The sequence below is a fragment of the Ranitomeya imitator genome, chromosome 1 (assembly GCF_032444005.1).
Source record: "Ranitomeya imitator isolate aRanImi1 chromosome 1, aRanImi1.pri, whole genome shotgun sequence".
Taxonomy (NCBI): domain Eukaryota; kingdom Metazoa; phylum Chordata; class Amphibia; order Anura; family Dendrobatidae; genus Ranitomeya; species Ranitomeya imitator.
The window spans coordinates 157,789,964-157,815,985 of NC_091282.1; the positions used below are offsets into that span (position 1 = coordinate 157,789,964).

Here is a 26,022-nt window from a genome sequence, read left to right on the forward strand (position 1 = left end):
TTTAGAGAACGGTACAGCAGAAGTAAAATGTCAAGAGAAAACACTGTGCAGCTTGTCCCCTATCCTGACAGGTAAAAGTGCTTCTAGACATTTTCCAAGGAAATATTCATTATGGCGCTATGGCAAAGAGATTACAAATTTTACCTCTGAACAATTATTATACTTAGTAATAATTACTATATAATAATATTAATATGTTGGAGAAGTTGAATATGACTTTGGGCTTCACAGTGACAAGTTTGTGGTATGCATAATATAGTTTCATTACCTAGGTCTTCATTATACAGTACTGTGCAAAAGTTTTAGGCAGATGTGGGAAAATGCTGCAAAGGGCCACTGTCACCCCCTCTAGCCGTTATAAATGGCGCAGAGGGCGGCGACCATCGCCCCAGAAGAGATGAGTGACTGCAGTTAGGCGCTTCACAGAGGAGGCTTCAGACCCGCCTCCATGGACAAAGACAGGTATTTTTGAAAAGTTTCAAAACGCTTTATTTTAGTAATACATGAACACAAAACGAAAAGAGCCACCTTGTTAGAATGCAGCATTACTGCTGCACAAGGTTGCTCTTTTAGTTTATAACGGCTGGAGGGGGGTGACAGTGGCCCTTTAAAACATAGAAGTGCCATCAGTTTATTTTTATCAATAGACAAAATGCAAAGTTAACGGACAAAAGAGAAATCTAGATCTGCTCTGAGACTTGAACAATATATATGCAAATTGTTGGTCTAAGGCTGGTTTCACACTTGCGTTTTGATCTGCAGCGTTTTAAACGCAAATGCATTTGGTGCAAAAACGCGCTTAAACGCTGCGTTTTTTAGGCGCATGCATTTTTGCATGTTTTAGCGCAAACGCGGCGTTTTGACGCGTTTACAAGCGTTTTTTCCTGCGTTTGCGTTTTTGAAACGCATGATGAGAAGTGTGTGACAGCTGCCAATCATCAAAATCATTTCAAAAACCTGACCGACACATCCAAACATAGACTCAGTGTGAACAGGTGCTGAACCTAGAGTCGCCAACTCGTATATAGTTAAGTAAATAAGGCAGCACACTGTAGCGCTGAAACATGCAAATATGAAACACGAAAATTGAACTGTATTACTGCACTAGAAATATGAAAAATGAGAGCGTTTAGCGCATAAAAATGGCCAATTTTATGTGTACCTGGTAGCCCCTTTACGGCATCTCTATTATACCAGGTCCTACACTTGCCTTACCTCGCTGAGAATAAATGTCTCCATCTGAATGGGTACTTGTGAAACCTCTTCCTAGACTAAAATTCTCTCTCTCTGTGGAGGGGTATTGGACTGCTGTAATTAAAACACCTGTGGCTAAGAGGCGGAGTGCACGATCAGAAGGCTAGAGAATACATTTCAAAAACCTGACCGGCACATCCAAACATAGACTCAGTGTGAACAGGTGCTGAACCTAGAGTCGCCAACTCGTATATAGTTAAGTAAATAAGGCAGCACACTGTAGCGCTGAAACATGCAAATATGAAACACGAAAATTGAACTGCATTACTGCACTAGAAATATGAAAAATGAGAGCGTTTGGCGCATAAAAATGGCCAATTTTATGTGTACCTGGTAGCCCCTTTACGGCATCTCTCTTATACCAGGTCCTACACTTGCCTTACCTCGCTGAGAATAAATGTCTCCATCTGAATGGGTACTTGTGAAACCTCTTCCTAGACTAAAATTCTCTCTCTCTGTGGAGGGGTATTGGACCTGCTGTAATTAAAACACCTGTGGCTAAGAGGCGGAGTGCACGATCAGAAGGCTAGAGAATACATTTCAAAAACCTGACCGGCACATCCAAACATAGACTCAGTGTGAACAGGTGCTGAACCTAGAGTCGCCAACTCGTATATAGTTAAGTAAATAAGGCAGCACACTGTAGCGCTGAAACATGCAAATATGAAACACGAAAATTGAACTGCATTACTGCACTAGAAATATGAAAAATTAGAGCGTTTAGCGCATAAAAATGGCCAATTTTATGTGTACCTGGTACATCAAAATCAACTAGAAAACCCACTATAAACAGAAATACCTAGGGTTAGGGTTAGGATCCCTAGTAACCCTCGGGATCCTAACCCTAACCCTAACCCTAAAACACAAACTCTAACCCTAACCCAAACTCTAACCCTAACACAAACTCTAACACAAACTCTAACCCTAACCCTAACACAAACTCTAACACAAACTCTAACCCTAACCCTAACACAAACTCTAACACAAACTCTAACACAAACTCTAACACAAACTCTAACACAAACTCTAACCCTAACCCAAACTCTAACCCTAACCCTAAAACAAAAACTCTAACCCTAACCCAAACTCTAACACAAACTCTAACACAAACTCTAACACAAACTCTAACCCTAACCCTAAAACACAAACTCTAACCCTAACCCAAACTCTAACCCTAACCCTATCCCTAACCCTAGGGATCCTAACCCTAACCCTTAGGGTTAGGGTTTGGGGGTGGCTTATCAGTGTGTAATCTTGTGTTTTTCTATAAAACCGCATGCGTTTACATAGACATCAATAGGGTTTTTTTGCCGCAAAAAAACGCATGCATTTTTTGGCGGCAAAAAAATGCCGCTAAAATTACTACATGTTGCATTTCTGCAACACAACGCATGTAGAGAAAAAACTCATGCGTTGCAAAAACGCGTCAAAACGCATGCAAAAAAAAGAATGCGTTTTTAATGTTAAGTATAGGGGAAAAAACGCATGCTTTTTTTGCGTTTTTTTGCGCAAAAACGCAAAAAAAAAAAACGCAAATGTGAAACCAGCCTAATGTGCTGCAATATCCATGCATTACAGCATATTTTACCTGTCAGTTTTACACTGATAGGAGGCCCGTTAGGACTTGGCTTATGGCAGGGGCTCCCAAGCCACCATACTTATCAGATGTCATTCTTTGACATCCAGTTACCATAAGAACCAACGGCAACCCATGGCCTTGATATGGGGTTGCCCCCTCCTTTCCACAACCACCTACAGTGGTGAAATAAGTACTTGATACACTGCCAAATTTGCAAGTTTTCCCACCTACAAAGAATGGAGAGGTCTGTAATTTTTATCGTAGCTACACTTCAACAGTGAGAAACATAATCTAAAAAAAAGCCAGAAAATCACATTGTATAATTTTTAAATTATTAAACTGCATTTTATTGCTTGAAATAAGTATTTGATCACCTATCAACCAGCAAGAATTCTGGCTCTCCCAGACCTGTTATTTCTACTCTGCACTCATTACCTGTATTATTTGCACCTCTTTCAACTTATTGCTTGTATAAGAGACACCTGTCCACACAATCAATCACGCTCCAACCTCTCCACCATGGCCAGGACCAAAGTGCTGTCTAAGGAATGCAGAGACAAAATTGTATAACTGCACAAGGCAGGGATGGGCTACAGGACAATAGGTAAGCAGCTTGGTGAGAAGGCAACTGTTGGCACAATTATTAGAAAATGGAAGAAACACAAGATGACTGTCAATCTGCCTCTGTCTGGGGCTCCATGCTGGATCTCGCCTCGTGGGGTAAGGATGATTCTAAGAAAGATCAGGAATCAGCAAAGAACTACATGGGAGGACCTGGTCAATGACCTGAAGAGAGCTGGAACCAAAGTCTCAAACATTACCATTAGAAATACAATACGCCATCATGGATTAAAATGCTGCAAGGCATACAAGGTCACCCTGCTCATGCCAGCACATGTCCAGGCCCGTTTGAAGTTCACCAATGACTGTCTAGATGATCCAGAGGAGGCATGAGAGAAGGTCATGTGTTCAGATGAGACCAAAATAGAACCTTTTGGTATCAACTACACTTGCCATGTTTGGAGGAAGTAAAAGGATGAGTTCAACCCATAGAAGACCATCCCAAGCACGAAGCATGGTGGGGGAACATAAAAATAAAACTTTGGGGGTGCTTTTCTGTAAAGAGGTCAGTATGACCGCACTATATTGAAGGGAGGATGGATGAAGTCATATATCGTGAGATTTTGGCCAACAACCTCCTTCCCTCAGGGGGAGCATTGAAGATTGATGGAGACTGGGTCTTCCAGCATGACAATGATATAATGACCAGAGGTCCTAATAAGATCCAGTGGGTCACAAACAGATTGACGCAGAAATCTCAATATTCTCTTTACTAAAATAACAGTAGGGGTGGGATTTAGTATTTGAAAGAAACAGACTGAAATCCCCTTTTTGAATACACTCACTCAGACGAAGCTGAAATCAATGTGCCAATCCCAAGGTTCCCTTTTTGAGTGTGTTACACTGAGATATAGAACAAATTTACTTGTACAAAGATCAAATCAGGTACTAAAAAACAGGTGTAAATCGGCTGAGATGGTATTATGGGACCCCCTGGGATGGCACATTGAGTATAAATAAATCAAAACCCACAATACAATATCTATAGATATAACATGAGCTCTAAAACACTTAATCTAAGGATATCGGGGTATCTAGTATTATGGTACAGTTAACCTGAGGGAAGCTTCTACTCAGGCATATAACTTAAGCAAACACCTAATAGTATCCCCAATGTATGGCCATGAAGAACAATATATAGATACACCAAAGAAGACTACCTTCACATAAGGGCCAGTATTAAAAAATAACTTTTATTAATAAACAATGCTATTAAAAAATGACATTGGTGAGGAAAGACACCTACAACACAGGACAAAAGGTGGGTACTAGAAAAGTTAATTAAGCTGTCATAGACACATAAAGTGGTGCGTTGTGATAAACTATTGGACTGCAAAGGGCCCAAATACTGTCCTTGTCCTTTTCAGTCTGTGCCTGCTACTGTGAGGAATAACATTATTTTTGGCTGTTATATGACTTGCATACTGCATTTGTATCAGTTTTTCCCTCTGCAGACACTATTTCTAATTGTCAGATGTCTTTGAGCTGGTGGGTGAAGACTTACTGCTATAATGTCTACCCCATACTGTATCCTGAGGCTCCAGTCTATAAGTCCCCGGCGTGTGGGCCCGGCTTCGGCCGACAAGACGCGGAGATTTGTTTTTCTATAGCTGTTTTGGCGCCGAAGATCTTGGGACTGGCTGCAGCCGATGCAAGTTATATGCCTGATACACCAAAGAAGACTACCTTCACATAAGGGCCAGATAGGAGCGCTCCTGGGGACCCACCACACCCGACGCGCGTTTCGCTTGAAATGCTTCGTCTGGGGGTGGTTAGGTGCCAGCTGATGTTCATATTTAAATGATAACGGACCAATAGGGAGAGTGCCGCACTCAAAATCACTCATTACACACACTTGTGGACGCATGCGCAGGTGCGACAATAAGGCGCCGACACACTGGAGTGTCGACTGACACAAAGGACCGAAGCTGCAGTGAAAGGATAATCGCTACCAAAATACCGTGAACAAACCGCAACACAGCGGCCGCGACGGGACCCAGCAGGACCGGAAGTGACGATATGGTCCGGCGCAACATCCGGTGCGTCCTCAGTAATCATAGCAACCGCTGATGAAAGGAAGTCATGGCGCTATGATTAACACCCACACACTGCCATCACATCCACCACATAGCTACATACACACAGCAAGACCGGAAATGACGGCTGTAGGGATTCGGACAGAAATCCGAGAGTGGACCCTCTGGGTCGTGACTCTAGAGCCCCCGGGGTCGAGCGGACCAGATGGAATCACCCCCTATACAGGGAGTGTTAGGAGCAGGACCTCGGGGGAATGGAGACACAACAGCTAGAGCCAAAGGGACGACCCAAGATAAGATGGAGACTACAGAGCTATTAGAGTGGCGGGGAATAATAGAAAACAGGACTTAACTGATAATGACAGGAACACAGACGATGTAGGACAAGGCAGGACCACAGGACTTGGCAGGAGACGGCAGGAACACGGAACTTGGAAGGACACAGCAGGAACATGGACCTTGGCAGGAGACAGCAGGAACACGGAACTTGGTAGGACACAGCAGGAACACGGTACTAGGCAGGACACAGCTGGAAGACGGAACTTGGTAGGACACAGCAGGTACACGGAACTTGGCAGGACACAGCAGGTACACGGAACTTGGCGGGACACAGCAGGAAGACGGAACTTGGCAGGACACAGCAGGAAGACGAAACTTGGCAGGACACAGCAGGTACACGGAACTTGGCGGGACACAGCAGGAAGACGGAACTTGGTAGGACACAGCAGGTACACGGAACTTGGCAGGACACAGCAGGTACACGGAACTTGGCGGGACACAGCAGGAAGACGGAACTTGGCAGGACACAGCACTGAAACAAAGCGAAGACTAAGCAGGGAAACGAGACTGGAATAAGGGAGCCTAGGACATAGGGACACTGACGGCAGACAGTGCACCTACAAAGCAAAGGCGTCTTACCTAGGGAGACGCCGGGAAGAAATACCCGATGGGCGCCGCCATGTTGGGGCGGAGCCACCGGGTCGCGACCTCCCAGAAGGCTCTGCGATGGAGGAGACGCGACCGCGCATGCGCAGAGAGACCGGACGCCGTGAGCCAGTGAAGGAGGAAGCAGAGCGGCGCTGGACAGGATTGCGAGTGCGCCGAGGGATGGGAGAAGCCGGGTAAGTATGCGCAGCGGTCGTAACAGTACCCCCCTCCTTAATCCCCCTCTTTTTAAGGCTAGAAAGGAATCTTTTCATGATAAGGGGAGCATTGATGTTCTCTCGGGGCTCCCAGGACCTCTCCTCAGGGCCAAATCCCTCCCAATCAATCAAAAAAAAGGTTTTACCCCTAACTACCTTTTTGGCAAGAATGTCTTTAACATTAAAGATTCCATCAGAAGTACAGAGCTGAGGAGAGGAAGAGGTAGCGGAGTGAAAACGATTAAAGACTGCAGGCTTGAGAAGAGACACATGGAAGGCATTGGGAATGCGCAAAGAGGCAGGCAGCTTCAACTTATAAGAAACATCATTAATGCGACTCAAGATAGGAAAAGGACCAATATAGCGGGGACCCAGTTTGCAAGAGGGAATTTTGAGCTTGATATAGCGAGAGGAAAGCCAAACTTTATCACCCGGAGAATATGGCGGAGCATCCAAACGCCTCTTGTCAGCAAACTTTTTCATATTAAGGCTAGCTCTCTCAAGAGCCACTTTGGTCTCATTCCAAATCGTAGAGAATTCCCGGGACAAGAAATCCGCTGCCGGTACCCCCGAGGAAAGAGAAACAGGAAGAGGAATGTTCGGATGTTGACCATAGACCACAAAAAAGGGAGTTTTGGAGGAAGACTCGCTGGGAAGATTGTTATATGAGAATTCGGCCCAGGGGAGAAGAGAGACCCAGTCATCTTGGTGTGCATTGGAGAAATGTCGCAGATATGTAGTCAGGACTTGATTAACTCGCTCCACTTGTCCGTTGGACTGAGGGTGATAGGCGGAAGAGAAGTCCAAGTTAACCTTTAATAGACTGCAGAGAGCTCTCCAAAAACGTGAGGTAAATTGTACTCCACGGTCTGAGACGATATGATGTGGAAAACCATGAAGACGGAAGACTTGGTGTAAACAGATCTTAGCCAACTCAGGAGCGGAAGGCAGACCAGGCAATGCGATGAAGTGAGCCATCTTAGAGAACCGATCTACAACAACCAAGATGACAGAGCAATTCGAGGAACAAGGTAGATCAGTGATGAAGTCCATAGCTATATGACTCCAAGGAACGGAAGGCACAGGCAGAGGATGCAGGAGACCGGAAGGAAGCTGCCTAGGGACTTTATTTTTTGCACAAGAAGGACAAGAAGCGATGAATTTGGTGACGTCTTGTCGGAGAGATGGCCACCAGTAATGCCGAGAGATAAGAGAAAGTGTCTTCTTGACTCCTACATGTCCTGCAATTTTGGAGGAGTGACCCCAACGTAAAACTCTCTCCTTGTCTTGATTAGCCACAAGAGTCTGGCCAGGAGGAGTTAAAATCACTCTTAAAGGAGCAAGAGTGACGATCTTCGCAGGATCAATGATGTGAGCCGGAGAATCCTCAATGTCCTGAGGCTGAAAGGATCTCGAAAGAGCATCTGCTTTGACATTCTTATTTCCGGGTCGGAAATGAAGTTCAAATTCAAATCGTCCGAAGAATAAAGACCATCTGGCTTGTCGTGGATTTAGTCTTTGGGCAGACTGAATATAGGCCAGATTCTTGTGGTCTGTGTAAATGGTGAATGGATGAAGAGACCCCTCAAGGAGATAACGCCATTCCTCCAAGGCAAGCTTGATAGCCAAAAGTTATTTATCTCCTATAGAGTAGTTACGCTCAGGAGCGGAAAAGGTTTTAGAAAAAAAACCACAGGTCACCAAACGTCCGGACGAGGATCTTTGCAAAAGTACAGCTCCAGCTCCAATAGAGGATGCGTCGACCTCAAGGACAAACGGTCTATTAGCATCAGGACGATGAAGCACAGGGGCCGTAGTGAAACTTTGTTTAAGAGACAGAAAGGACTCTTCAGCCTCAGGGGTCCAAAGACTGGAGTTGACTCCCTTGCGAACTAGGGCAGAGATAGGCTTGGTCATGGAAGAAAAATGAGGAATAAATTGTCTATAGTAGTTGGCAAAACCAAGAAAACGTTGGATTGCTTTTGTTCCAAGAGGACGAGGCCAATTCAGGACAGCAGAAACCTTCTCTGGATCCATCTCTAAGCCAGATCTTGAGACAATATATCCAAGGAAGGGAAGAGAAGATTGTTCAAAGACGCACTTCTCAATCTTAGCGAACAGATGATTCTCTCTTAGCCTTTGCAGAACACGACGGACATCTCGCCTGTGAGTGGAGAGATCCGGAGAAAAGATGAGAATGTCGTCAAGGTAAACTACGACTGAGGAGTAGAGAAGATCCCGAAATACATCGTTCACAAATTCCTGAAAAACCGCGGGGGCGTTGCAGAGACCAAACGGCATAACCAAGTATTCGTAGTGACCGTCACGAGTATTGAAGGCAGTCTTCCACTCATCGCCTGCACGAATACGAACCAGATTGTATGCACCACGTAGATCTAACTTGGTAAAAATTTGCGCACCCCGAAGACGGTCGAAGAGTTCCGGAATGAGTGGCAGAGGATATTTGTTCTTCACCGTGATGTTGTTTAGGCCTCGATAATCAATGCAGGGACGGAGAGAACCGTCTTTCTTCTTCACGAAAAAAAACCCTGCTCCGGCCGGAGAAGAAGACTTGCGAATGAATCCTTTAGCAAGATTTTCTTGGGTGTACTCAGACATAGCTTGAGTCTCAGCAGGAGAGAGAGGATAGATTCTGCCCCTGGGCGGGTTAGTTCCAGGCACGAGATCTATAGGACAATCATAGAGACGGTGAGGCGGAAGACCCTCAGCCTCCTTCTTGTTGAAGACATCAGAAAAAGCGCTGTAGACACAGGGTAAGGTGGGAAAAGAAGAGGAAGGAGAAGAATTAGAGGAAGATCCCACAGGACGCACCGGCAGCAGACAACGTTCCCGACAAAGCTCACCCCAGCGCAAGATATTACCATTGCGCCAATCTAAAATGGGCTCGTGGTTCCGTAACCAAGGAAGACCTAAGAGCATAGGATGAGACAGACCCGCTAAAACATAAAATGCAATTCTCTCCTTGTGCAGAGCCCCAACCTGAAGTTCCACCTCAAGTGTTACTTGAGTAATGGTCTCCTGTAAAGGTTTACCATCCACAGATGCAAGAATCACAGGAGCCTCTAAAGTTTTGACTGGAACGGAGAATTTCAAAACCTCTTCCAACCTGATAAAATTCCCTGCAGCGCCCGAATCCACATAAGCATCCAGAGAAATGCCCTTGCCCGCAATATGCAAAAGAACGGACAAAGTAAGGGGTTGAGAGGGATCACACACACCTAGGGAGGCCTCTCTTACCTGACCTAGGCGGAGGAGTTTTCCGGACGTTCAGGGCAAGAACGCGATAAATGAGCAGCACTCCCGCAGTAAAAACATAACCCTTGAGTGCGCCTCTCTTTACGACGTTGTTCGGACATCTTAAGACAGTCCACTTGCATAGGTTCCGGTGCGGACGCCTGAGAGGAAGTTCTAGGCTGAGGGCTGAGTGGCTTACGAGTGGCAGGAGAAGGACGAAGAGATCTCCGCTCGCGGGTGCGTTCTTGGAACCGAAGGTCAATACGGGTAGCTAAGGAAATTAATTCCTCCAAAACTGTAGGGGTGTCCCGACCAGCTAACTCATCTTTTATGCGCCCAGAGAGATCCCGCCAGAAAGCACCCACCAACGCCTCATTGTTCCAGCCCAAGTCAGAGGAAAGGGTGTGGAACTGAATAGCGTACTGGCCTACGAAAAGCGATCCCTGATGGAGAGAAAATAGAGCTTCAGTAGTAGAGACCAGACGTCCAGGTTCGTCAAAGACAAGACGGAAAGTCTCCAAAAATTCAGACAACCGGGAGACTAGGGGATCGTCTCGCTCCCAGAGTGGATTAACCCATGTCAAGGCGTCACCCTCCAGATGGGAAATGAGAAAAGCAACCTTGGACCGATCCGTTGGGTAATGCTGGGGCAGAAGCTCAAAGTGAAGACGGCATTGGTTTAAAAATCCTCGGCAGGATTTAGGATCCCCATTGTACCGAGGCGGTTTAAGCAAGCGGGGTGGAGGGTGGGAAGCAGGAGCAGATGTAGAAGCGGCTGTCTGGATAGAAAGCAACCGATTGTCTATTGAAGACATACAGGTCCTTCTCAAAAAATTAGCATATAGTGTTAAATTTCATTATTTACCATAATGTAATGATTACAATTAAACTTTCATATATTATAGATTCATTATCCACCAACTGAAATTTGTCAGGTCTTTTATTGTTTTAATACTGATGATTTTGGCATACAACTCCTGATAACCCAAAAAACCTGTCTCAATAAATTAGCATATCAAGAAAAGGTTCTCTAAACGACCTATTACCCTAATCTTCTGAATCAACTAATTAACTCTAAACACATGCAAAAGATACCTGAGGCTTTTATAAACTCCCTGCCTGGTTCATTACTCAAAACCCCCATCATGGGTAAGACTAGCGACCTGACAGATGTCAAGAAGGCCATCATTGACACCCTCAAGCAAGAGGGTAAGACCCAGAAAGAAATTTCTCAACAAATAGGCTGTTCCCAGAGTGCTGTATCAAGGCACCTCAATGGTAAGTCTGTTGGAAGGAAACAATGTGGCAGAAAACGCTGTACAACGAGAAGAGGAGACCGGACCCTGAGGAAGATTGTGGAGAAGAACCGATTCCAGACCTTGGGGAACCTGAGGAAGCAGTGGACTGAGTCTGGTGTGGAAACATCCAGAGCCACCGTGCACAGGCGTGTGCAGGAAATGGGCTACAGGTGCCGCATTCCCCAGGTAAAGCCACTTTTGAACCATAAACAGCGGCAGAGGCGCCTGACCTGGGCTACAGAGAAGCAGCACTGGAAGGTTACTAAGTGGTCCCAAGTACTTTTTTCTGATGAAAGCAAATTTTGCATGTCATTCGGAAATCAAGGTGCCAGAGTCTGGAGGAAGACTGGGGAGAAGGAAATGCCAAAATGCCTGAAGTCCAGTGTCAAGTACCCACAGTCAGTGATGGTGTGGGGTGCCATGTCAGCTGCTGGTGTTGGTCCACTGTGTTTCATCAAGGGCAGGGTCAATGCAGCTAGCTATCAGGAGATTTTGGAGCACTTCATGCTTCCATCGGCTGAAATGCTTTATGGAGATGAAGATTTCATTTTTCAGCACGACCTGGCACCTGCTCACAGTGCCAAAACCACTGGTAAATGGTTTACTGACCATGGTATTACTGTGCTCAATTGGCCTGGCAACTCTCCTGACCTGAACCCCATAGAGAATCTGTGGGATATTGTGAAGAGAAAGTTGAGAGACGCAAGACCCAACACTCTGGATGAGCTTAAGGCCGCTATTGAAGCATCCTGGGCCTCCATAACATCTCAGCAGTGTCACAGGCTGATTGCCTCCATGCCACGCCGCATTGAAGCAGTCATTTCTGCCAAAGGATTCCCGACCAAGTATTGAGTGCATAACTGAACATTATTATTTGTTATTTTTTTTGTTTGTTATTAAAAAACACTTTTATGTGATTGGATGGGTGAAATATGCTAATTTATTGAGACAGGTTTTTTGGGTTATCAGGAGTTGTATGCCAAAATCATCAGTATTAAAACAATAAAAGACCTGACAAATTTCAGTTGGTGGATAATGAATCTATAATATATGAAAGTTTAATTGTAATCATTACATTATGGTAAATAATGAAATTTAACACTATATGCTAATTTTTTGAGAAGGACCTGTATAACTAAGTATATGGGCTTGGGTGTCACGCTGCTGAGCTAACTCTTGCTGTAAGCCAACGAGTAGAGCGGCGTTGCCAGGATCAGAGGGCAGGAGCGAAGCCAAGCGAGAATCCATAGCTTTCAAAAAGGACATTATACGGGACTGATTCTCCCGCAAAAAGAGTAGCTCTTTTTGCGCAGCAGAGGCCCCAGCGGGATCCATGGCCTTTGCTTACTGTAGGGATTCGGACAGAAATCCGAGAGTGGACCCTCTGGGTCGTGACTCTAGAGCCCCCGGGGTCGAGCGGACCAGATGGAATCACCCCCTATACAGGGAGTGTTAGGAGCAGGACCTCGAGGGAAAGGAGACACAACAGCTAGAGCCAAAGGGACGACCCAAGATAAGATGGAGACTACAGAGCTATTAGAGTGACGGGGAATAATAGAAAACAGGACTTAACTGATAATGACAGGAACACAGACGATGTAGGACAAGGCAGGACCACAGGACTTGGAAGGACACAGCAGGAACACGGACCTTGGCAGGAGACAGCAGGAACACGGAACTTGGTAGGACACAGCAGGAACACGGTACTAGGCAGGACACAGCTGGAAGACGGAACTTGGTAGGACACAGCAGGTACACGGAACTTGGCAGGACACAGCAGGTACACGGAACTTGGCGGGACACAGCAGGAAGACGGAACTTGGCAGGACACAGCAGGAAGACGAAACTTGGCAGGACACAGCAGGTACACGGAACTTGGCGGGACACAGCAGGAAGACGGAACTTGGTAGGACACAGCAGGTACACGGAACTTGGCAGGACACAGCAGGTACACGGAACTTGGCGGGACACAGCAGGAAGACGGAACTTGGCAGGACACAGCACTGAAACAAAGCGAAGACTAAGCAGGGAAACGAGACTGGAATAAGGGAGCCTAGGACATAGGGACACTGACGGCAGACAGTGCACCTACAAAGCAAAGGCGTCTTACCTAGGGAGACGCCGGGAAGAAATACCCGATGGGTGCCGCCATGTTGGGGCGGAGCCACCGGGTCGCGACCTCCCAGAAGGCTCTGCGATGGAGGAGACGCGACCGCGCATGCGCAGAGAGACCGGACGCCGTGAGCCAGTGAAGGAGGAAGCAGAGCGGCGCTGGACAGGATCGCGAGTGTGCCGAGGGATGGGAGAAGCCGGGTAAGTATGCGCAGCGGTCGTAACAACGGCACAGCCAGACATAGCATACCGGTGCGTCCACCAGTGGCCATGGAAACCGCCGAAGAAGGAAAATAGCAGCTCTGTGTACATAGGAAAAACTCCAATAAAACCATGCGACATACGCATAAAAGCACCCCACGCAAAAAATGCAGCAACAGTGATCATAACAGACGCAGAAAGAAATGTACCAAAGAGGCACAGGGCCAGATATATATATAAAGTGCATAATTAAAACGAGGAAAAGTCCGACGTATGTGGCTTAAAAAAAGACGCCAGAAAAAGTGCGAAGTGAATAAGTGCACAGTGAAAGCGTATAACCTACAAGAGGGAATAAATATTATATATTAAGAAATATACATACATATACAAATACATACATATGCGGATATAAAAGACAAAATACATATATAAAATAGCAGCACAATATACTTTTAACATCAAATTAGTGCAAATATGTATGAAGAAAATCAATAAGTGATAATACAACAAGTACATGAATAATTGCACATGAAGCACAGAATGTATACAGGCGCCTATCCAAAGCCGAATCGGAAAGATAAAGCAGCATCCATACAGGCATCTCCACATGAAAAACCCTAAAGGACCAAAGGAAAAAACAACAATAAGAATAAACATAATAAGGACAATAAAAACAGCTAAAACCTAAAATTAAAATCAAATCCGAAGAACAGCACTGAACGTAAAAAAAGTAAAAAAAGTAAAAAAAGTAACACCGCGACATCAAGTATCGATGGAACAGGAGATAGAGAGCAAGATAAAGGTAAGCACACCTGCATCCATCCATCCAATTAGGCATGGAGGAAAGGGGGATATTAGCTAGGAAGAAATGAGGAGAAACTGTTGTGTTCATTAAGGCCCAATGGTGAAATGGTATCTGTTAGGAGTCGAGTTTCCTCTGCTGCACAGGGGGAATCTCGATCCGTGTCTGCTGCGGTCTCCCATTCTGCTTCGGCCGCAGTGGGCTCTGCTCAGCAGAGGCGTCGCTCCCAGCGTCTCGCTGGGACTGATTCTGTGCAAAGGGTTACTGCTGCCTTTTCCGGCTCTCCTGTTGTACCCTGCACTGATCTGCGGCGAGCGGGCTTCCCTGGGACTAAGTCCTTATTTGCACACACTGAGCATGCCCAGGGCAAGATCTCCCGTTGGAGATCGAGGGTCACATGCTCAGGTACTGCAGCACATCCCATTGGTCCTTTTGGCAGGTCCTGAAAGGGCAAAACTTCTGTAGCTGTTTCCTGTGCTGCAACTATATAAACTGCGCATGACCGCACAGCCATGCGCTAGTATTGTCTTGATAATATGTGTGTGTGTTGTGAGTGAAAGTCGCTCTTTAAAATACCCTCCCTATTGGATGACTGTTCGCGGAAGGTGTATGTTTGCTATCTAGCGCCCGACTTATCCAACAGCACGTTACACATATAACAGCGTCTAGTTGCTGTGACCGCCTGTACGGCGCCGTGCGCTTCCTCTGCGCTTTCCTTACCCAAGCCTGGGTGGTTAGTGGCGTCCATCAGGGCGGCACTGCATGCACTCTCGTGCCTTTATATACTATTTTTATAGTTTCCTTACACACCCAGTTGCGGTGTTGTGCCAGCAAGTGGTCTAATCGGACTTCAATCCTGTGTTGGGGTTGTGTTCGCTGACTTCTTGCTCGCGTTCTATGTGCGGTACCGCGGTCCTGTGACTCAACAGGATCGCTTCCTTCACGCAGGGTGAAGTTAACCCGTGCGTGTATACTTATAGTACCGCCATATAGTCCGTCTTACTAGCAGCAGGATTTTTACCTGCACGGTGGACCTCGGACTGCGAACGCACCTAGTTTCATATCTTCTATACTTGGTGCGTTCCGCCAGTCCTTAACAGGTGTCTAACTTAAAAATCCACCTGGCTTCTTTCTGGGCTAACATCTTCTTCCAATTGCCTCCTCTAGGTCCAATAAACACACGATCAATGCCCTTAACATATAATCCTTTTGGATCACAGCCATGAACAGCTTTAAAATGCCATGGAATTGGTTCAAGTTTAAGGGGATCAGATTCAGTTGACGCCGCCACAATATCTAACACATGTTCACGTACCCATCTGCGGAACTCCCGTGTGGTCATACCAACATAGATAAGGCCACACGGGCAGGTGGCATGGTAGATAACGGCCTTGGTTGTACACGTGATAGTATGTGTTATCCGATACAGTCTGTCACCCTTTCAATTACAGAATTCAGAAGTTGTTACAATGTTGCTACAAGCAACACACTTGCCACAGCTGGAGCATCCCCATTCAGGGCCTTTAGCACCAAAAATGTACTTAGGGCCCGATCCTTTATGATAACTATGCACCAGCTGGTCCCTAAGATTAGGTGAACGTCTGCAGGTAATAGATGGATTAAACCCCACACATTTGGCGATAGTTCTATCGGTAAGTAACACCGACCAGTGTCTAGAAATAACCTCACGGACTTCATCACTCCTAGAATTGTAGTCCAAAATGCAGCGTACCTCATTTTGTTCTTTATCCACTTTTCTCTTCTGTAATAAGGTACTCCTTTGTTTATTATATGCCCGTTGGTAGGAACGACAGATAGTCTTTTTTCCATAACCACGATCCAAAAATCGCGTGCACAAATCCTTAGCCTGATTCTCAAAGAGCTGATCATTGGAACAAATTCTCCTCGCACGTAAAAATTGGCCAGTTGGAATATTTTTAATCAAATGTCGTGGATGCTGTGAGGAGGAATGTAGGAGAGAGTTAGTAGATGTAGCCTTACGGAATAAATCAGTATGGATAATCCCATCACTTCCAATCATGATGGAAACATCTAAAAATTCAATTCTCCAGGTTTCATACTTATATGTCAGCTTGATGTTTTTGACATTAGAGTTTAAAACCCCAATGAATTGTTCCAACTCGTTTTCAGTCCCCTGCCACACCATAAGAATATCGTCGATGTATCTCCACCATGACACCACTCCCTGACTCAGAGGGTGTGGGTCGGTAAGAAATACATCACGTTCTCATAATCCTAAAAACAAATTAGCTTATGGGGGCGCACAGGACGCCCCCCATTGCAGTACCCTGTAACTGAAGAAAAAAGGAATCCCGAAATAAGAAAAAAAATAAGAACAAAATCCAAAGCTTTAACCAAAAAATTACATAAGTCCAAATCCATGTCACTGTTGCGTAGAAAGAAGGAAACTGCTTCCAGGCCATCCTGGTGCCGAATCGAGGTGTACAATGACTCGACATCACAGGTGACCAAAGCCATGTTTTCCTCTAGCTGTAATCCATCCAATTTCTTCAAGACATCAGTCGTGTCTTTAAGAAAGGATGGTAATGTTTCCACCAATGATTTTAAATGAAAGTCAATAAACTTGGAAATGGGGTCACATAGTCCATTGACCCCAGAGACTATGGGCCTACCTGGAGGTGTGACCGGGTCTTTGTGAATCTTCGGTAGAAGATAGATGCTTGCCACTGTTGGATCCTCATTCCAAAGACCATCTCGTTGTTTGGAGGTCAAAATACCATTAGATACCGCTTGTTCAAGAAGGTCAAATAACTCCTGCCTGTATTTGGATAGGTGATTGAACGTAAGTTTCTTATAGCATGAAGAATTTTTCAACTGCCTCATCATTTCCCTCTCGTAGGCCTTCACAGACCACACAACAATATTCCCACCTTTATCCGAAGACTTAATAATTACCTCCTTCAAGTCCTTTAGTTCTTTCAAGGCTCGTCTTTCCTCCAGACTAAGATTATCCCTACTGATGGTTTCAGGTATCATTTCGATATCCTTCATAACCAACTGAACAAAAAAGTCAATAGCCGGTACCGAACTTGTTTGTGGAAACCTTTTGGATTTGGGAAGGAGGTATTTAGGGTATTGTTTGGAGGCATCGGCTTCTGAAGCTAACTCCTCTAAAACCTGGAGTACTTCCGCTTCTGTTTCTAGGGGAGACAATTCGACAGATGGTTGTTGGTAATACAGCCTTTTAAAGAATAGCCTACATGCAAAAAGTTGAAGATCTTTAAGTATAGAAAAATGGTCAGGAGCAGAGGATGGAGAGAAAGTAAGGCCCTTGTTTAATACTGCTACCTGTGCATCAGTAAGCACAATATCAGAAAGGTTAATATCAGAAAGGTGGTTGGGCATTTAGGAAATAGCGACCACAATATTGTGCAGTTTCACCTGTCTTTCACTAGGGGGACTTGTCAGGGAGTCACAAAAACATTGAACTTTAGGAAGGCAAAGTTTGAACAGCTTAGAGATGCCCTTAATCTGGTAGACTGGGACAATATCCTCAGAAATGAGAATACAGATAATAAATGGGAAATGTTTAAGAACATCCTAAATAGGCAGTGTAAGCGGTTTATACCTTGTGGGAATAAAAGGACTAGAAATAGGAAAAACCCAATGTGGCTAAACAAAGAAGTAAGACAGGCAATTAACAGTAAAAAGAAAGCATTTGCACTACTAAAGCAGGATGGCACCATTGAAGCTCTAAAAAACTATAGGGAGAAAAATACTTTATCTAAAAAACTAATTAAAGCTGCCAAAAAGGAAACAGAGAAGCACATTGCTAAGGAGAGTAAAACTAATCCCAAACTGTTCTTCAACTATATCAATAGTAAAAGAATAAAAACTGAAAATGTAGGCCCCTTAAAAAATAGTGAGGAAAGAATGGTTGTAGATGACGAGGAAAAAGCTAACATATTAAACACCTTCTTCTCCACGGTATTCACGGTGGAAAATGAAATACTAGGTGAAATCCCAAGAAACAATGAAAACCCTATATTAAGGGTCACCAATCTAACCCAAGAAGAGGTGCGAAACCGGCTAAATAAGATTAAAATAGATAAATCTCCGGGTCCGGATAGCATACACCCACGAGTACTAAGAGAACTAAGTAATGTAATAGATAAACCATTATTTCTTATTTTTAGTGACTCTATAGCGACGGGGTCTGTTCCGCAGGACTGGCGCATAGCAAATGTGGTGCCAATATTCAAAAAGGGCTCTAAAAGTGAACCTGGAAATTATAGGCCAGTAAGTCTAACCTCTATTGTTGGTAAAATATTTGAAGGGTTTCTGAGGGATGTTATTCTGGATTATCTCAATGAGAATAACTGTTTAACTCCATATCAGCATGGGTTTATGAGAAATCGCTCCTGTCAAACCAATCTAATCAGTTTTTATGAAGAGGTAAGCTATAGACTGGACCACGGTGAGTCATTGGACGTGGTATATCTCGATTTTTCCAAAGCGTTTGATACCGTGCCGCACAAGAGGTTGGTACACAAAATGAGAATGCTTGGTCTGGGGGAAAATGTGTGTAAATGGGTTAGTAACTGGCTTAGTGATAGAAAGCAGAGGGTGGTTATAAATGGTATAGTCTCTAACTGGGTCGCTGTGACCAGTGGGGTACCGCAGGGGTCAGTATTGGGACCTGTTCTCTTCAACATATTCATTAATGATCTGGTAGAAGGTTTACACAGTAAAATATCGATATTTGCAGATGATACAAAACTATGTAAAGCAGTTAATACAAGAGAAGATAGTATTCTGCTACAGATGGATCTGGATAAGTTGGAAACTTGGGCTGAAAGGTGGCAGATGAGGTTTAACAATGATAAATGTAAGGTTATACACATGGGAAGAGGGAATCAATATCACCATTACACACTGAACGGGAAACCACTGGGTAAATCTGACAGGGAGAAGGACTTGGGGATCCTAGTTAATGATAAACTTACCTGGAGCAGCCAGTGCCAGGCAGCAGCTGCCAAGGCAAACAGGATCATGGGGTGCATTAAAAGAGGTCTGGATACACATGATGAGAGCATTATACTGCCTCTGTACAAATCCCTAGTTAGACCGCACATGGAGTACTGTGTCCAGTTTTGGGCACCGGTGCTCAGGAAGGATATAATGGAACTAGAGAGAGTACAAAGGAGGGCAACAAAATTAATAAAGGGGATGGGAGAACTACAATACCCAGATAGATTAGCGAAATTAGGATTATTTAGTCTAGAAAAAAGACGACTGAGGGGCGATCTAATAACCATGTATAAGTATATAAGGGGACAATACAAATATCTCGCTGAGGATCTGTTTATACCAAGGAAGGTGACGGGCACAAGGGGGCATTCTTTGCGTCTGGAGGAGAGAAGGTTTTTCCACCAACATAGAAGAGGATTCTTTACTGTTAGGGCAGTGAGAATCTGGAATTGCTTGCCTGAGGAGGTGGTGATGGCGAACTCAGTCGAGGGGTTCAAGAGAGGCCTGGATGTCTTCCTGGAGCAGAACAATATTGTATCATACAATTATTAGGTTCTGTAGAAGGACGTAGATCTGGGTATTTATTATGATGGAATATAGGCTGAACTGGATGGACAAATGTCTTTTTTCGGCCTTACTAACTATGTTACTATGTTACTATGTAATTACCTTCATCAAATTCCTTTGTGGCATTTCGTCCTCGTCATCAGGGTTGGTCTGGAGTCTCCTCCTGGTATTGTACCTGCGGGAACGATCCTCCTTCCTCCTTTGACTGAACCGCATATGGTTCTGTTCACCCACGTTAGAGGATGATACTGATGTGCCAGTACTGGAAGTACTGGCCACTTCTGATGTAGATCCCCTATCTTGAGTATTTGAATGACTCCATTTATAGACCTTATTCTCATTCTTATCCTGGAGGTCTCTTAGGAACTTTTTATTCTTACTGGAAGAAATCACTCTCTCCCACTCATCACAGGATGCGTCTACATCTTTCCTAAATGAGTCAAATTCTTCCTGGGAACATTCCTTCTGAAGTTTCTTAAAAATCTCATCAATTTCTAGACTTAACTCATTGATAGATTTGGTGTTAATATCTATCAAAATAGACATAAAAGTCAGGGAGCAAGTATGACAAGCTTCCTCCCAGCGAGTTCTGAAGGCACTATCGTTAACAGGAAATGAAGGAAAAATTTGAACCCTCAAACCTCTTGGAACAATATTCTTCAATATATAATTATCCAACGACATCTTATTCCACCAAATCCGAGTGCGGCGGTTTAACAAATTTTTAAACGTTTTTTTCAGTGCAGTCTTTTGTACCGGTTCCTGTGTCTGGGTGTTTCCATCACCAAAAACGTTTTGAGCCTGTACCGTCCTAGAGGCATCTCTGCTTCTAAAATATATGGAAACTCGGGATAAAGCTCTGACCTAGAGTCAAAAAACAATAAGCAAACACCTAATAGTATCCCCAATGTATGGCCATGAAGAACAATATATAGATACACCAAAGAAGACTACCTTCACATAAGGGCCAGTATTAAAAAATAACTTTTATTAATAAACAATGCTATTAAAAAATCGTGTGTTTATTGGACCTAGAGGAGGCAATTGGAAGAAGATGTTAGCCCAGAAAGAAGCCAGGTGGATTTTTAAGTTAGACACCTGTTAAGGACTGGCGGAACACACCAAGTATAGAAGATATGAAACTAGGTGCATTCGCAGTCCGAGGTCCACCGTGCAGGTAAAAACCCTGCTGCTAGTAAGACGGACTATATGGCGGTACTATAAGTATACACGCACGGGTTAACTTCACCCTGCGTGAAGGAAGCGATCCTGTTGAGTCACAGGACCGCGGTACCGCACATAGAACGCGAGCAAGAAGTCAGCGAACACAACCCCAACACAGGATTGAAGTCCGATTAGACCACTTGCTGGCACAACACCGCAACTGGGTGTGTAAGGAAACTATAAAAATAGTATATAAAGGCACGAGAGTGCATGCAGTGCCGCCCTGATGGACGCCACTAACCACCCAGGCTTGGGTAAGGAAAGCGCAGAGGAAGCGCACGGCGCCGTACAGGCGGTCACAGCAACTAGACGCTGTTATGTGTGTAACGTGCTGTTGGATAAGTCGGGCGCTAGATAGCAAACATACACCTTCCGCGAACAGTCATCCAATAGGGAGGGTATTTTAAAGAGCGACTTTCACTCACAACACACACACATATTATCAAGACAATACTAGCGCATGGCTGTGCGGTCATGCGCAGTTTATATAGTTGCAGCACAGGAAACAGCTACAGAAGTTTTGCCCTTTCAGGACCTGCCAAAAGGACCAATGGGATGTGCTGCAGTACCTGAGCATGTGACCCTCGATCTCCAACGGGAGATCTTGCCCTGGGCATGCTCACACCTAATAGTATCCCCAATGTATGGCCATGAAGAACAATATATAGATACACCAAAGAAGACTACCTTCACATAAGGGCCAGTATTAAAAAATAATTTTTATTAATAAACAATGCTATTAAAAAATCGTGTGTTTATTGGACCTAGAGGAGGCAATTGGAAGAAGATGTTAGCCCAGAAAGAAGCCAGGTGGATTTTTAAGTTAGACACCATTTGACCATTGGGCCTTAATGAACACAACAGTTTCTCCTCATTTCTTCCTAGCTAATATCCCCCTTTTCTCCATGCCTAACTGGATGGATGGATGCAGGTGTACTTACCTTTATCTTGCTCACTATCTCCTGTTCCATCGATACTTGATGTCGCGGTGTTACTTTTTTTACGTTCAGTGCTGTTCTTCGGATTTGATTTTAATTTTAGGTTTTAGCTGTTTTTATTGTCCTTATTATGTTTATTCTTATTGTTGTTTTTTCCTTTGGTCCTTTAGGGTTTTTCATGTGGAGATGCCTGTATGGATGCTGCTTTATCTTTCCGATTCGGCTTTGGATAGGCGCCTGTATACATTCTGTGCTTCATGTGCAATTATTCATGTATTTGTTGTATTATCACTTCTTGATTTTCTTCATACATATTTGCACTAATTTGATGTTAAAAGTATATTGTGCTGCTATTTTATATATGTATTTTGTCTTTTATATCCGCATATGTATGTATTTGTATATGTATGTATGTTTCTTAATATATAATATTTATTCCCTCTTGTAGGTTATACGCTTTCACTGTGCACTTATTCACTTCGCACTTTTTCTGGCGTCTTTTTTAAGCCACATACGTCTGACTTTTCCTCGTTTTAATTATGCACTTTATATATATATATCTGGCCCTGTGCCTCTTTGGTACATTTCTTTCTGCGTCTGTTATGACCACTGTTGCTGCATTTTTTGCGTGGGGTGCTTTTATGCGTATGTCGCATGGTTTTATTGGAGTTTTTCCTATGTACACAGAGCTGCTATTTTCCTTCTTCGGCGGTTTCCATGGCCACTGGTGGACGCACCGGTATGCTATGTCTGGCTGTGCCATCATTTCCGGTCTTGCTGTGTGTATGTAGCTATGTGGTGGATGTGATGGCAGTGTGTGGGTGTTAATCATAGCGCCATGACTTCCTTTCATCAGCGGTTGCTATGATTACTGAGGACGCACCAGATGTTGCGCCGGACCATATCGTCACTTCCGGTCCTGCTGGGTCCCGTCGCGGCCGCTGTGTTGCAGTTTGTTCATGGTATTTTGGTAGCGATTATCCTTTCACTGCAGCTTCGGTCCTTTGTGTCAGTCGACACTCCAGTGTGTCCGCGCCTTATTGTCGCACCTGCGCATGCGTCCACAAGTGTGTGTAATGAGTGATTTTGAGTGCGGCACTCTTCCTATTGGTCCGTTATCATTTAAATATGAACATCAGCTGGCACCTAACCACCCCCAGACGAAGCATTTCAAGCGAAACGCGCGTCGGGTGTGGTGGGTCCCCAGGAGCGCTCCTATCTTTGGTAACTATACCATCTATGTTGTACTTAAATGCCTAACATTTATTATTATATACTATATATGTTGTTATTTATGGGTACATGAGTACTTGCACATGAACATTTGTCTGGACTTTGCTTTGTGGAGCCTTTCTGGACTATCCACCTTTTGTCCTGTGTTGTAGGTGTCTTTCCTCACCAATGTCATTTTTTAATAGCATTGTTTATTAATAAAAGTTATTTTTTAATACTGGCCCTTATGTGAAGGTAGTCTTCTTTGGTGTATCAGGCATATAACTTGCATCGGCTGCAGCCAGTCCCAAGATCTTCGGCGCCAAAACAGCTATAGAAAAACAAATCTCCGCGTCTTGTCGGCCGAAGCCGGGCCCACACGCCGGGGACTTATAGACTGGAGCCTCAGGATACAGTATGGGGTAGACATTATAGCAGTAAGTCTTCACCCACCAGCTCAAAGACATCTGACAATTAGAAATAGTGTCTGCAGAGGGAAAAACTGATACAAATGCAGTATGCAAGTCATATAACAGCCAAAAATAATGTTATTCCTCACAGTAGCAGGCACAGACTGAAAAGGACAAGGACAGTATTTGGGCCCTTTGCAGTCCAATAGTTTATCACAACGCACCACTTTATGTGTCTATGACAGCTTAATTAACTTTTCTAGTAGCAAACTTCTATGTATGCACAGGTGTTGGTCTCAACTGTGAGTGCAATAATCCTATTTTCGCTTATTGCGATAATTGCATTTTTCTATCACCTCCTCTAGCTCAGCTAGTCTAAAGACTCAGCGCAATTAATTTACATTCTCATTAGCTCAATCACAGCTTGCGCGGCCCTGATGAACAACACATTTATTTAACTTAACGTGATAGATAAAATGTGTATTCTTTATGCAGCAAAGCAGAAACAGTAATCTAAAAGCCAATTGTTTAGATATAGATCAGGAGGCGAGAACCTGTGTTATTCCAGATGTTGCACAATTGCACTATTCATCTTTAAAGGGTTGTGGGAAATAGGATTTTTTACTATAAAAACAGAGGCATAAAGATAAATCAGCCCCATAGATCCGGTGCAGGCCAGTCTGGAGGCTCAGAATTTCTATTTAAAGTCACATGACCACCAAATCCTATTATTGCCGGAATGGTCACATTACGAGTGCGTCCAATGATGTGTCTCTGATGACGACTTGCCCCAGGTGAGTATGCCTCTATTTTTTTAATTTAAAAGTATTTATGGCTAAAAAAAATGTGTTCCCAGCGACACTGAAAAAGCAACAACATTATATAACAGAGATAGAGCAATTTTCTAGTTTGCAGATGGATGTGAAATAAAACCTTTTCCATGGCAAAATTTGATGGTCTGTAGCAAACTAAAATTTCTACAGCAATGAACAGTACAATATATTGGGTTACAAAACCTCGTATGCATGGAGTAGAGGTTTCCACTGCAAAATTGGGGCATGCTATGGCCTTTCAAATCTACATCATCCTGTTTTAGATTTCCAATGGATGTTCCACCTTTTGTAAAGTGAAGGCAAATAAATGGCCATTGTAATAATTGTTACATACAGATAAATGTTTAATCTGGATGGTAATTATAGAGCAGCTGGGGTATAGCAGCTTTGACAGGAGCTCTAGTCCTCCTACCTTACAGTATTTACACACAGGGATGCAATTAAATCCTCCCATACACCTTCAATAGCTGTCAGCCCACAACTCATTCATTCAACAGCTTTTGCTCCTGAATACGCTATTCACATGAATGATCAACTTGACTGATTTCTGGCATTTCTGTTCTTCAGAGAACAAAAGGGTCAGGTGATTGAATTCAAACTGCTCAACTTATTTCCCCCAGCATCAACTGTCTAGCGAGTGTTTGGAGGCCTCTATGTAGTTGGGAGGCCCCCCATTTAGATGGTTGGTTAGGTCCCAATGTAGTTCAAAGTAGATGTTTGACTAGTCCCTCATGTAATTGGGAGGCCTCCATGTTGACGGTTGGCTGACTTTGTCGATAAAGGTATGGGGGCCTGTACATTTGTTATTTCAGTTGTAGAGCAGAAAATCTAGTAAAGGATGGCCAGGCTGTTTTTCTCACTCAGTAAACTTGGTGCCTAAGTACTAATGAGAATGAAGTAAAGCTTGTTCAGTCATCTGCCAAGGTAGTCTGGAGTGCATCAGTGTCAGGCAATAAAAGTCCGGTTTTAGGAGAAACCACTCAGGTTTCTATCTCCAGCAAAGCAAAGTTCGGAGGTACAGTAGCAATTGACGGTGTAATGAATCACAGCGGTCTGTTATCATCTCTATATTGGGAACTTTCTTGCAGTGACTGGCGTGCACCCATGTATTATTTCCTTTAAGTTTAACAGACACAAGAGATTAATTCATGCCAGTACATATTCATAACTACCCACCTTTGCAGTCTCTGAAATGGGTAGTCTAGCCAGGGTGTATACTGAGAAGGCATATTCACTGTTTTACTTAGCTTATATCAAGCACAAATGACTCAAACCTCACAAACCTTGCTGCTGTATTCTTGAAACCTGGGTCCAACCAGTGAGAAGGATTTGAACACAGGGTTAGCATTCTTGATTGGTTTCCCAAAACAACCAACACAGTCTCTAGTTTTCTAGCTAACCCGTAATCATGGGTAATATCAAAGTAATATCAAAGTTCGGTGTACACATTAGCAATCTTACCTTTGGGCAGCTTGCACACATCAATGAGAACCATCAACTCCAGTTTATGAGCTAATCATTCAGG

At 44.1% G+C, this 26,022-nt stretch overlaps 1 protein-coding gene across 2 annotated transcripts in view; it reads left to right on the plus strand.

Moving 5' to 3' along the window:
• Positions 1–26,022, plus strand: part of FAM81B (family with sequence similarity 81 member B) — a 92,353-nt gene that overhangs the window by 7,732 nt on the left and 58,599 nt on the right. For both annotated transcript variants that reach the window (XM_069751909.1, XM_069751918.1), the window contains exon 2: positions 6–71. In XM_069751909.1, coding sequence (XP_069608010.1) covers positions 28–71 — 44 coding nt within the window. In that variant the 5' untranslated portion in view covers positions 6–27. The remainder of the gene's footprint in view (positions 1–5; positions 72–26,022) is intronic.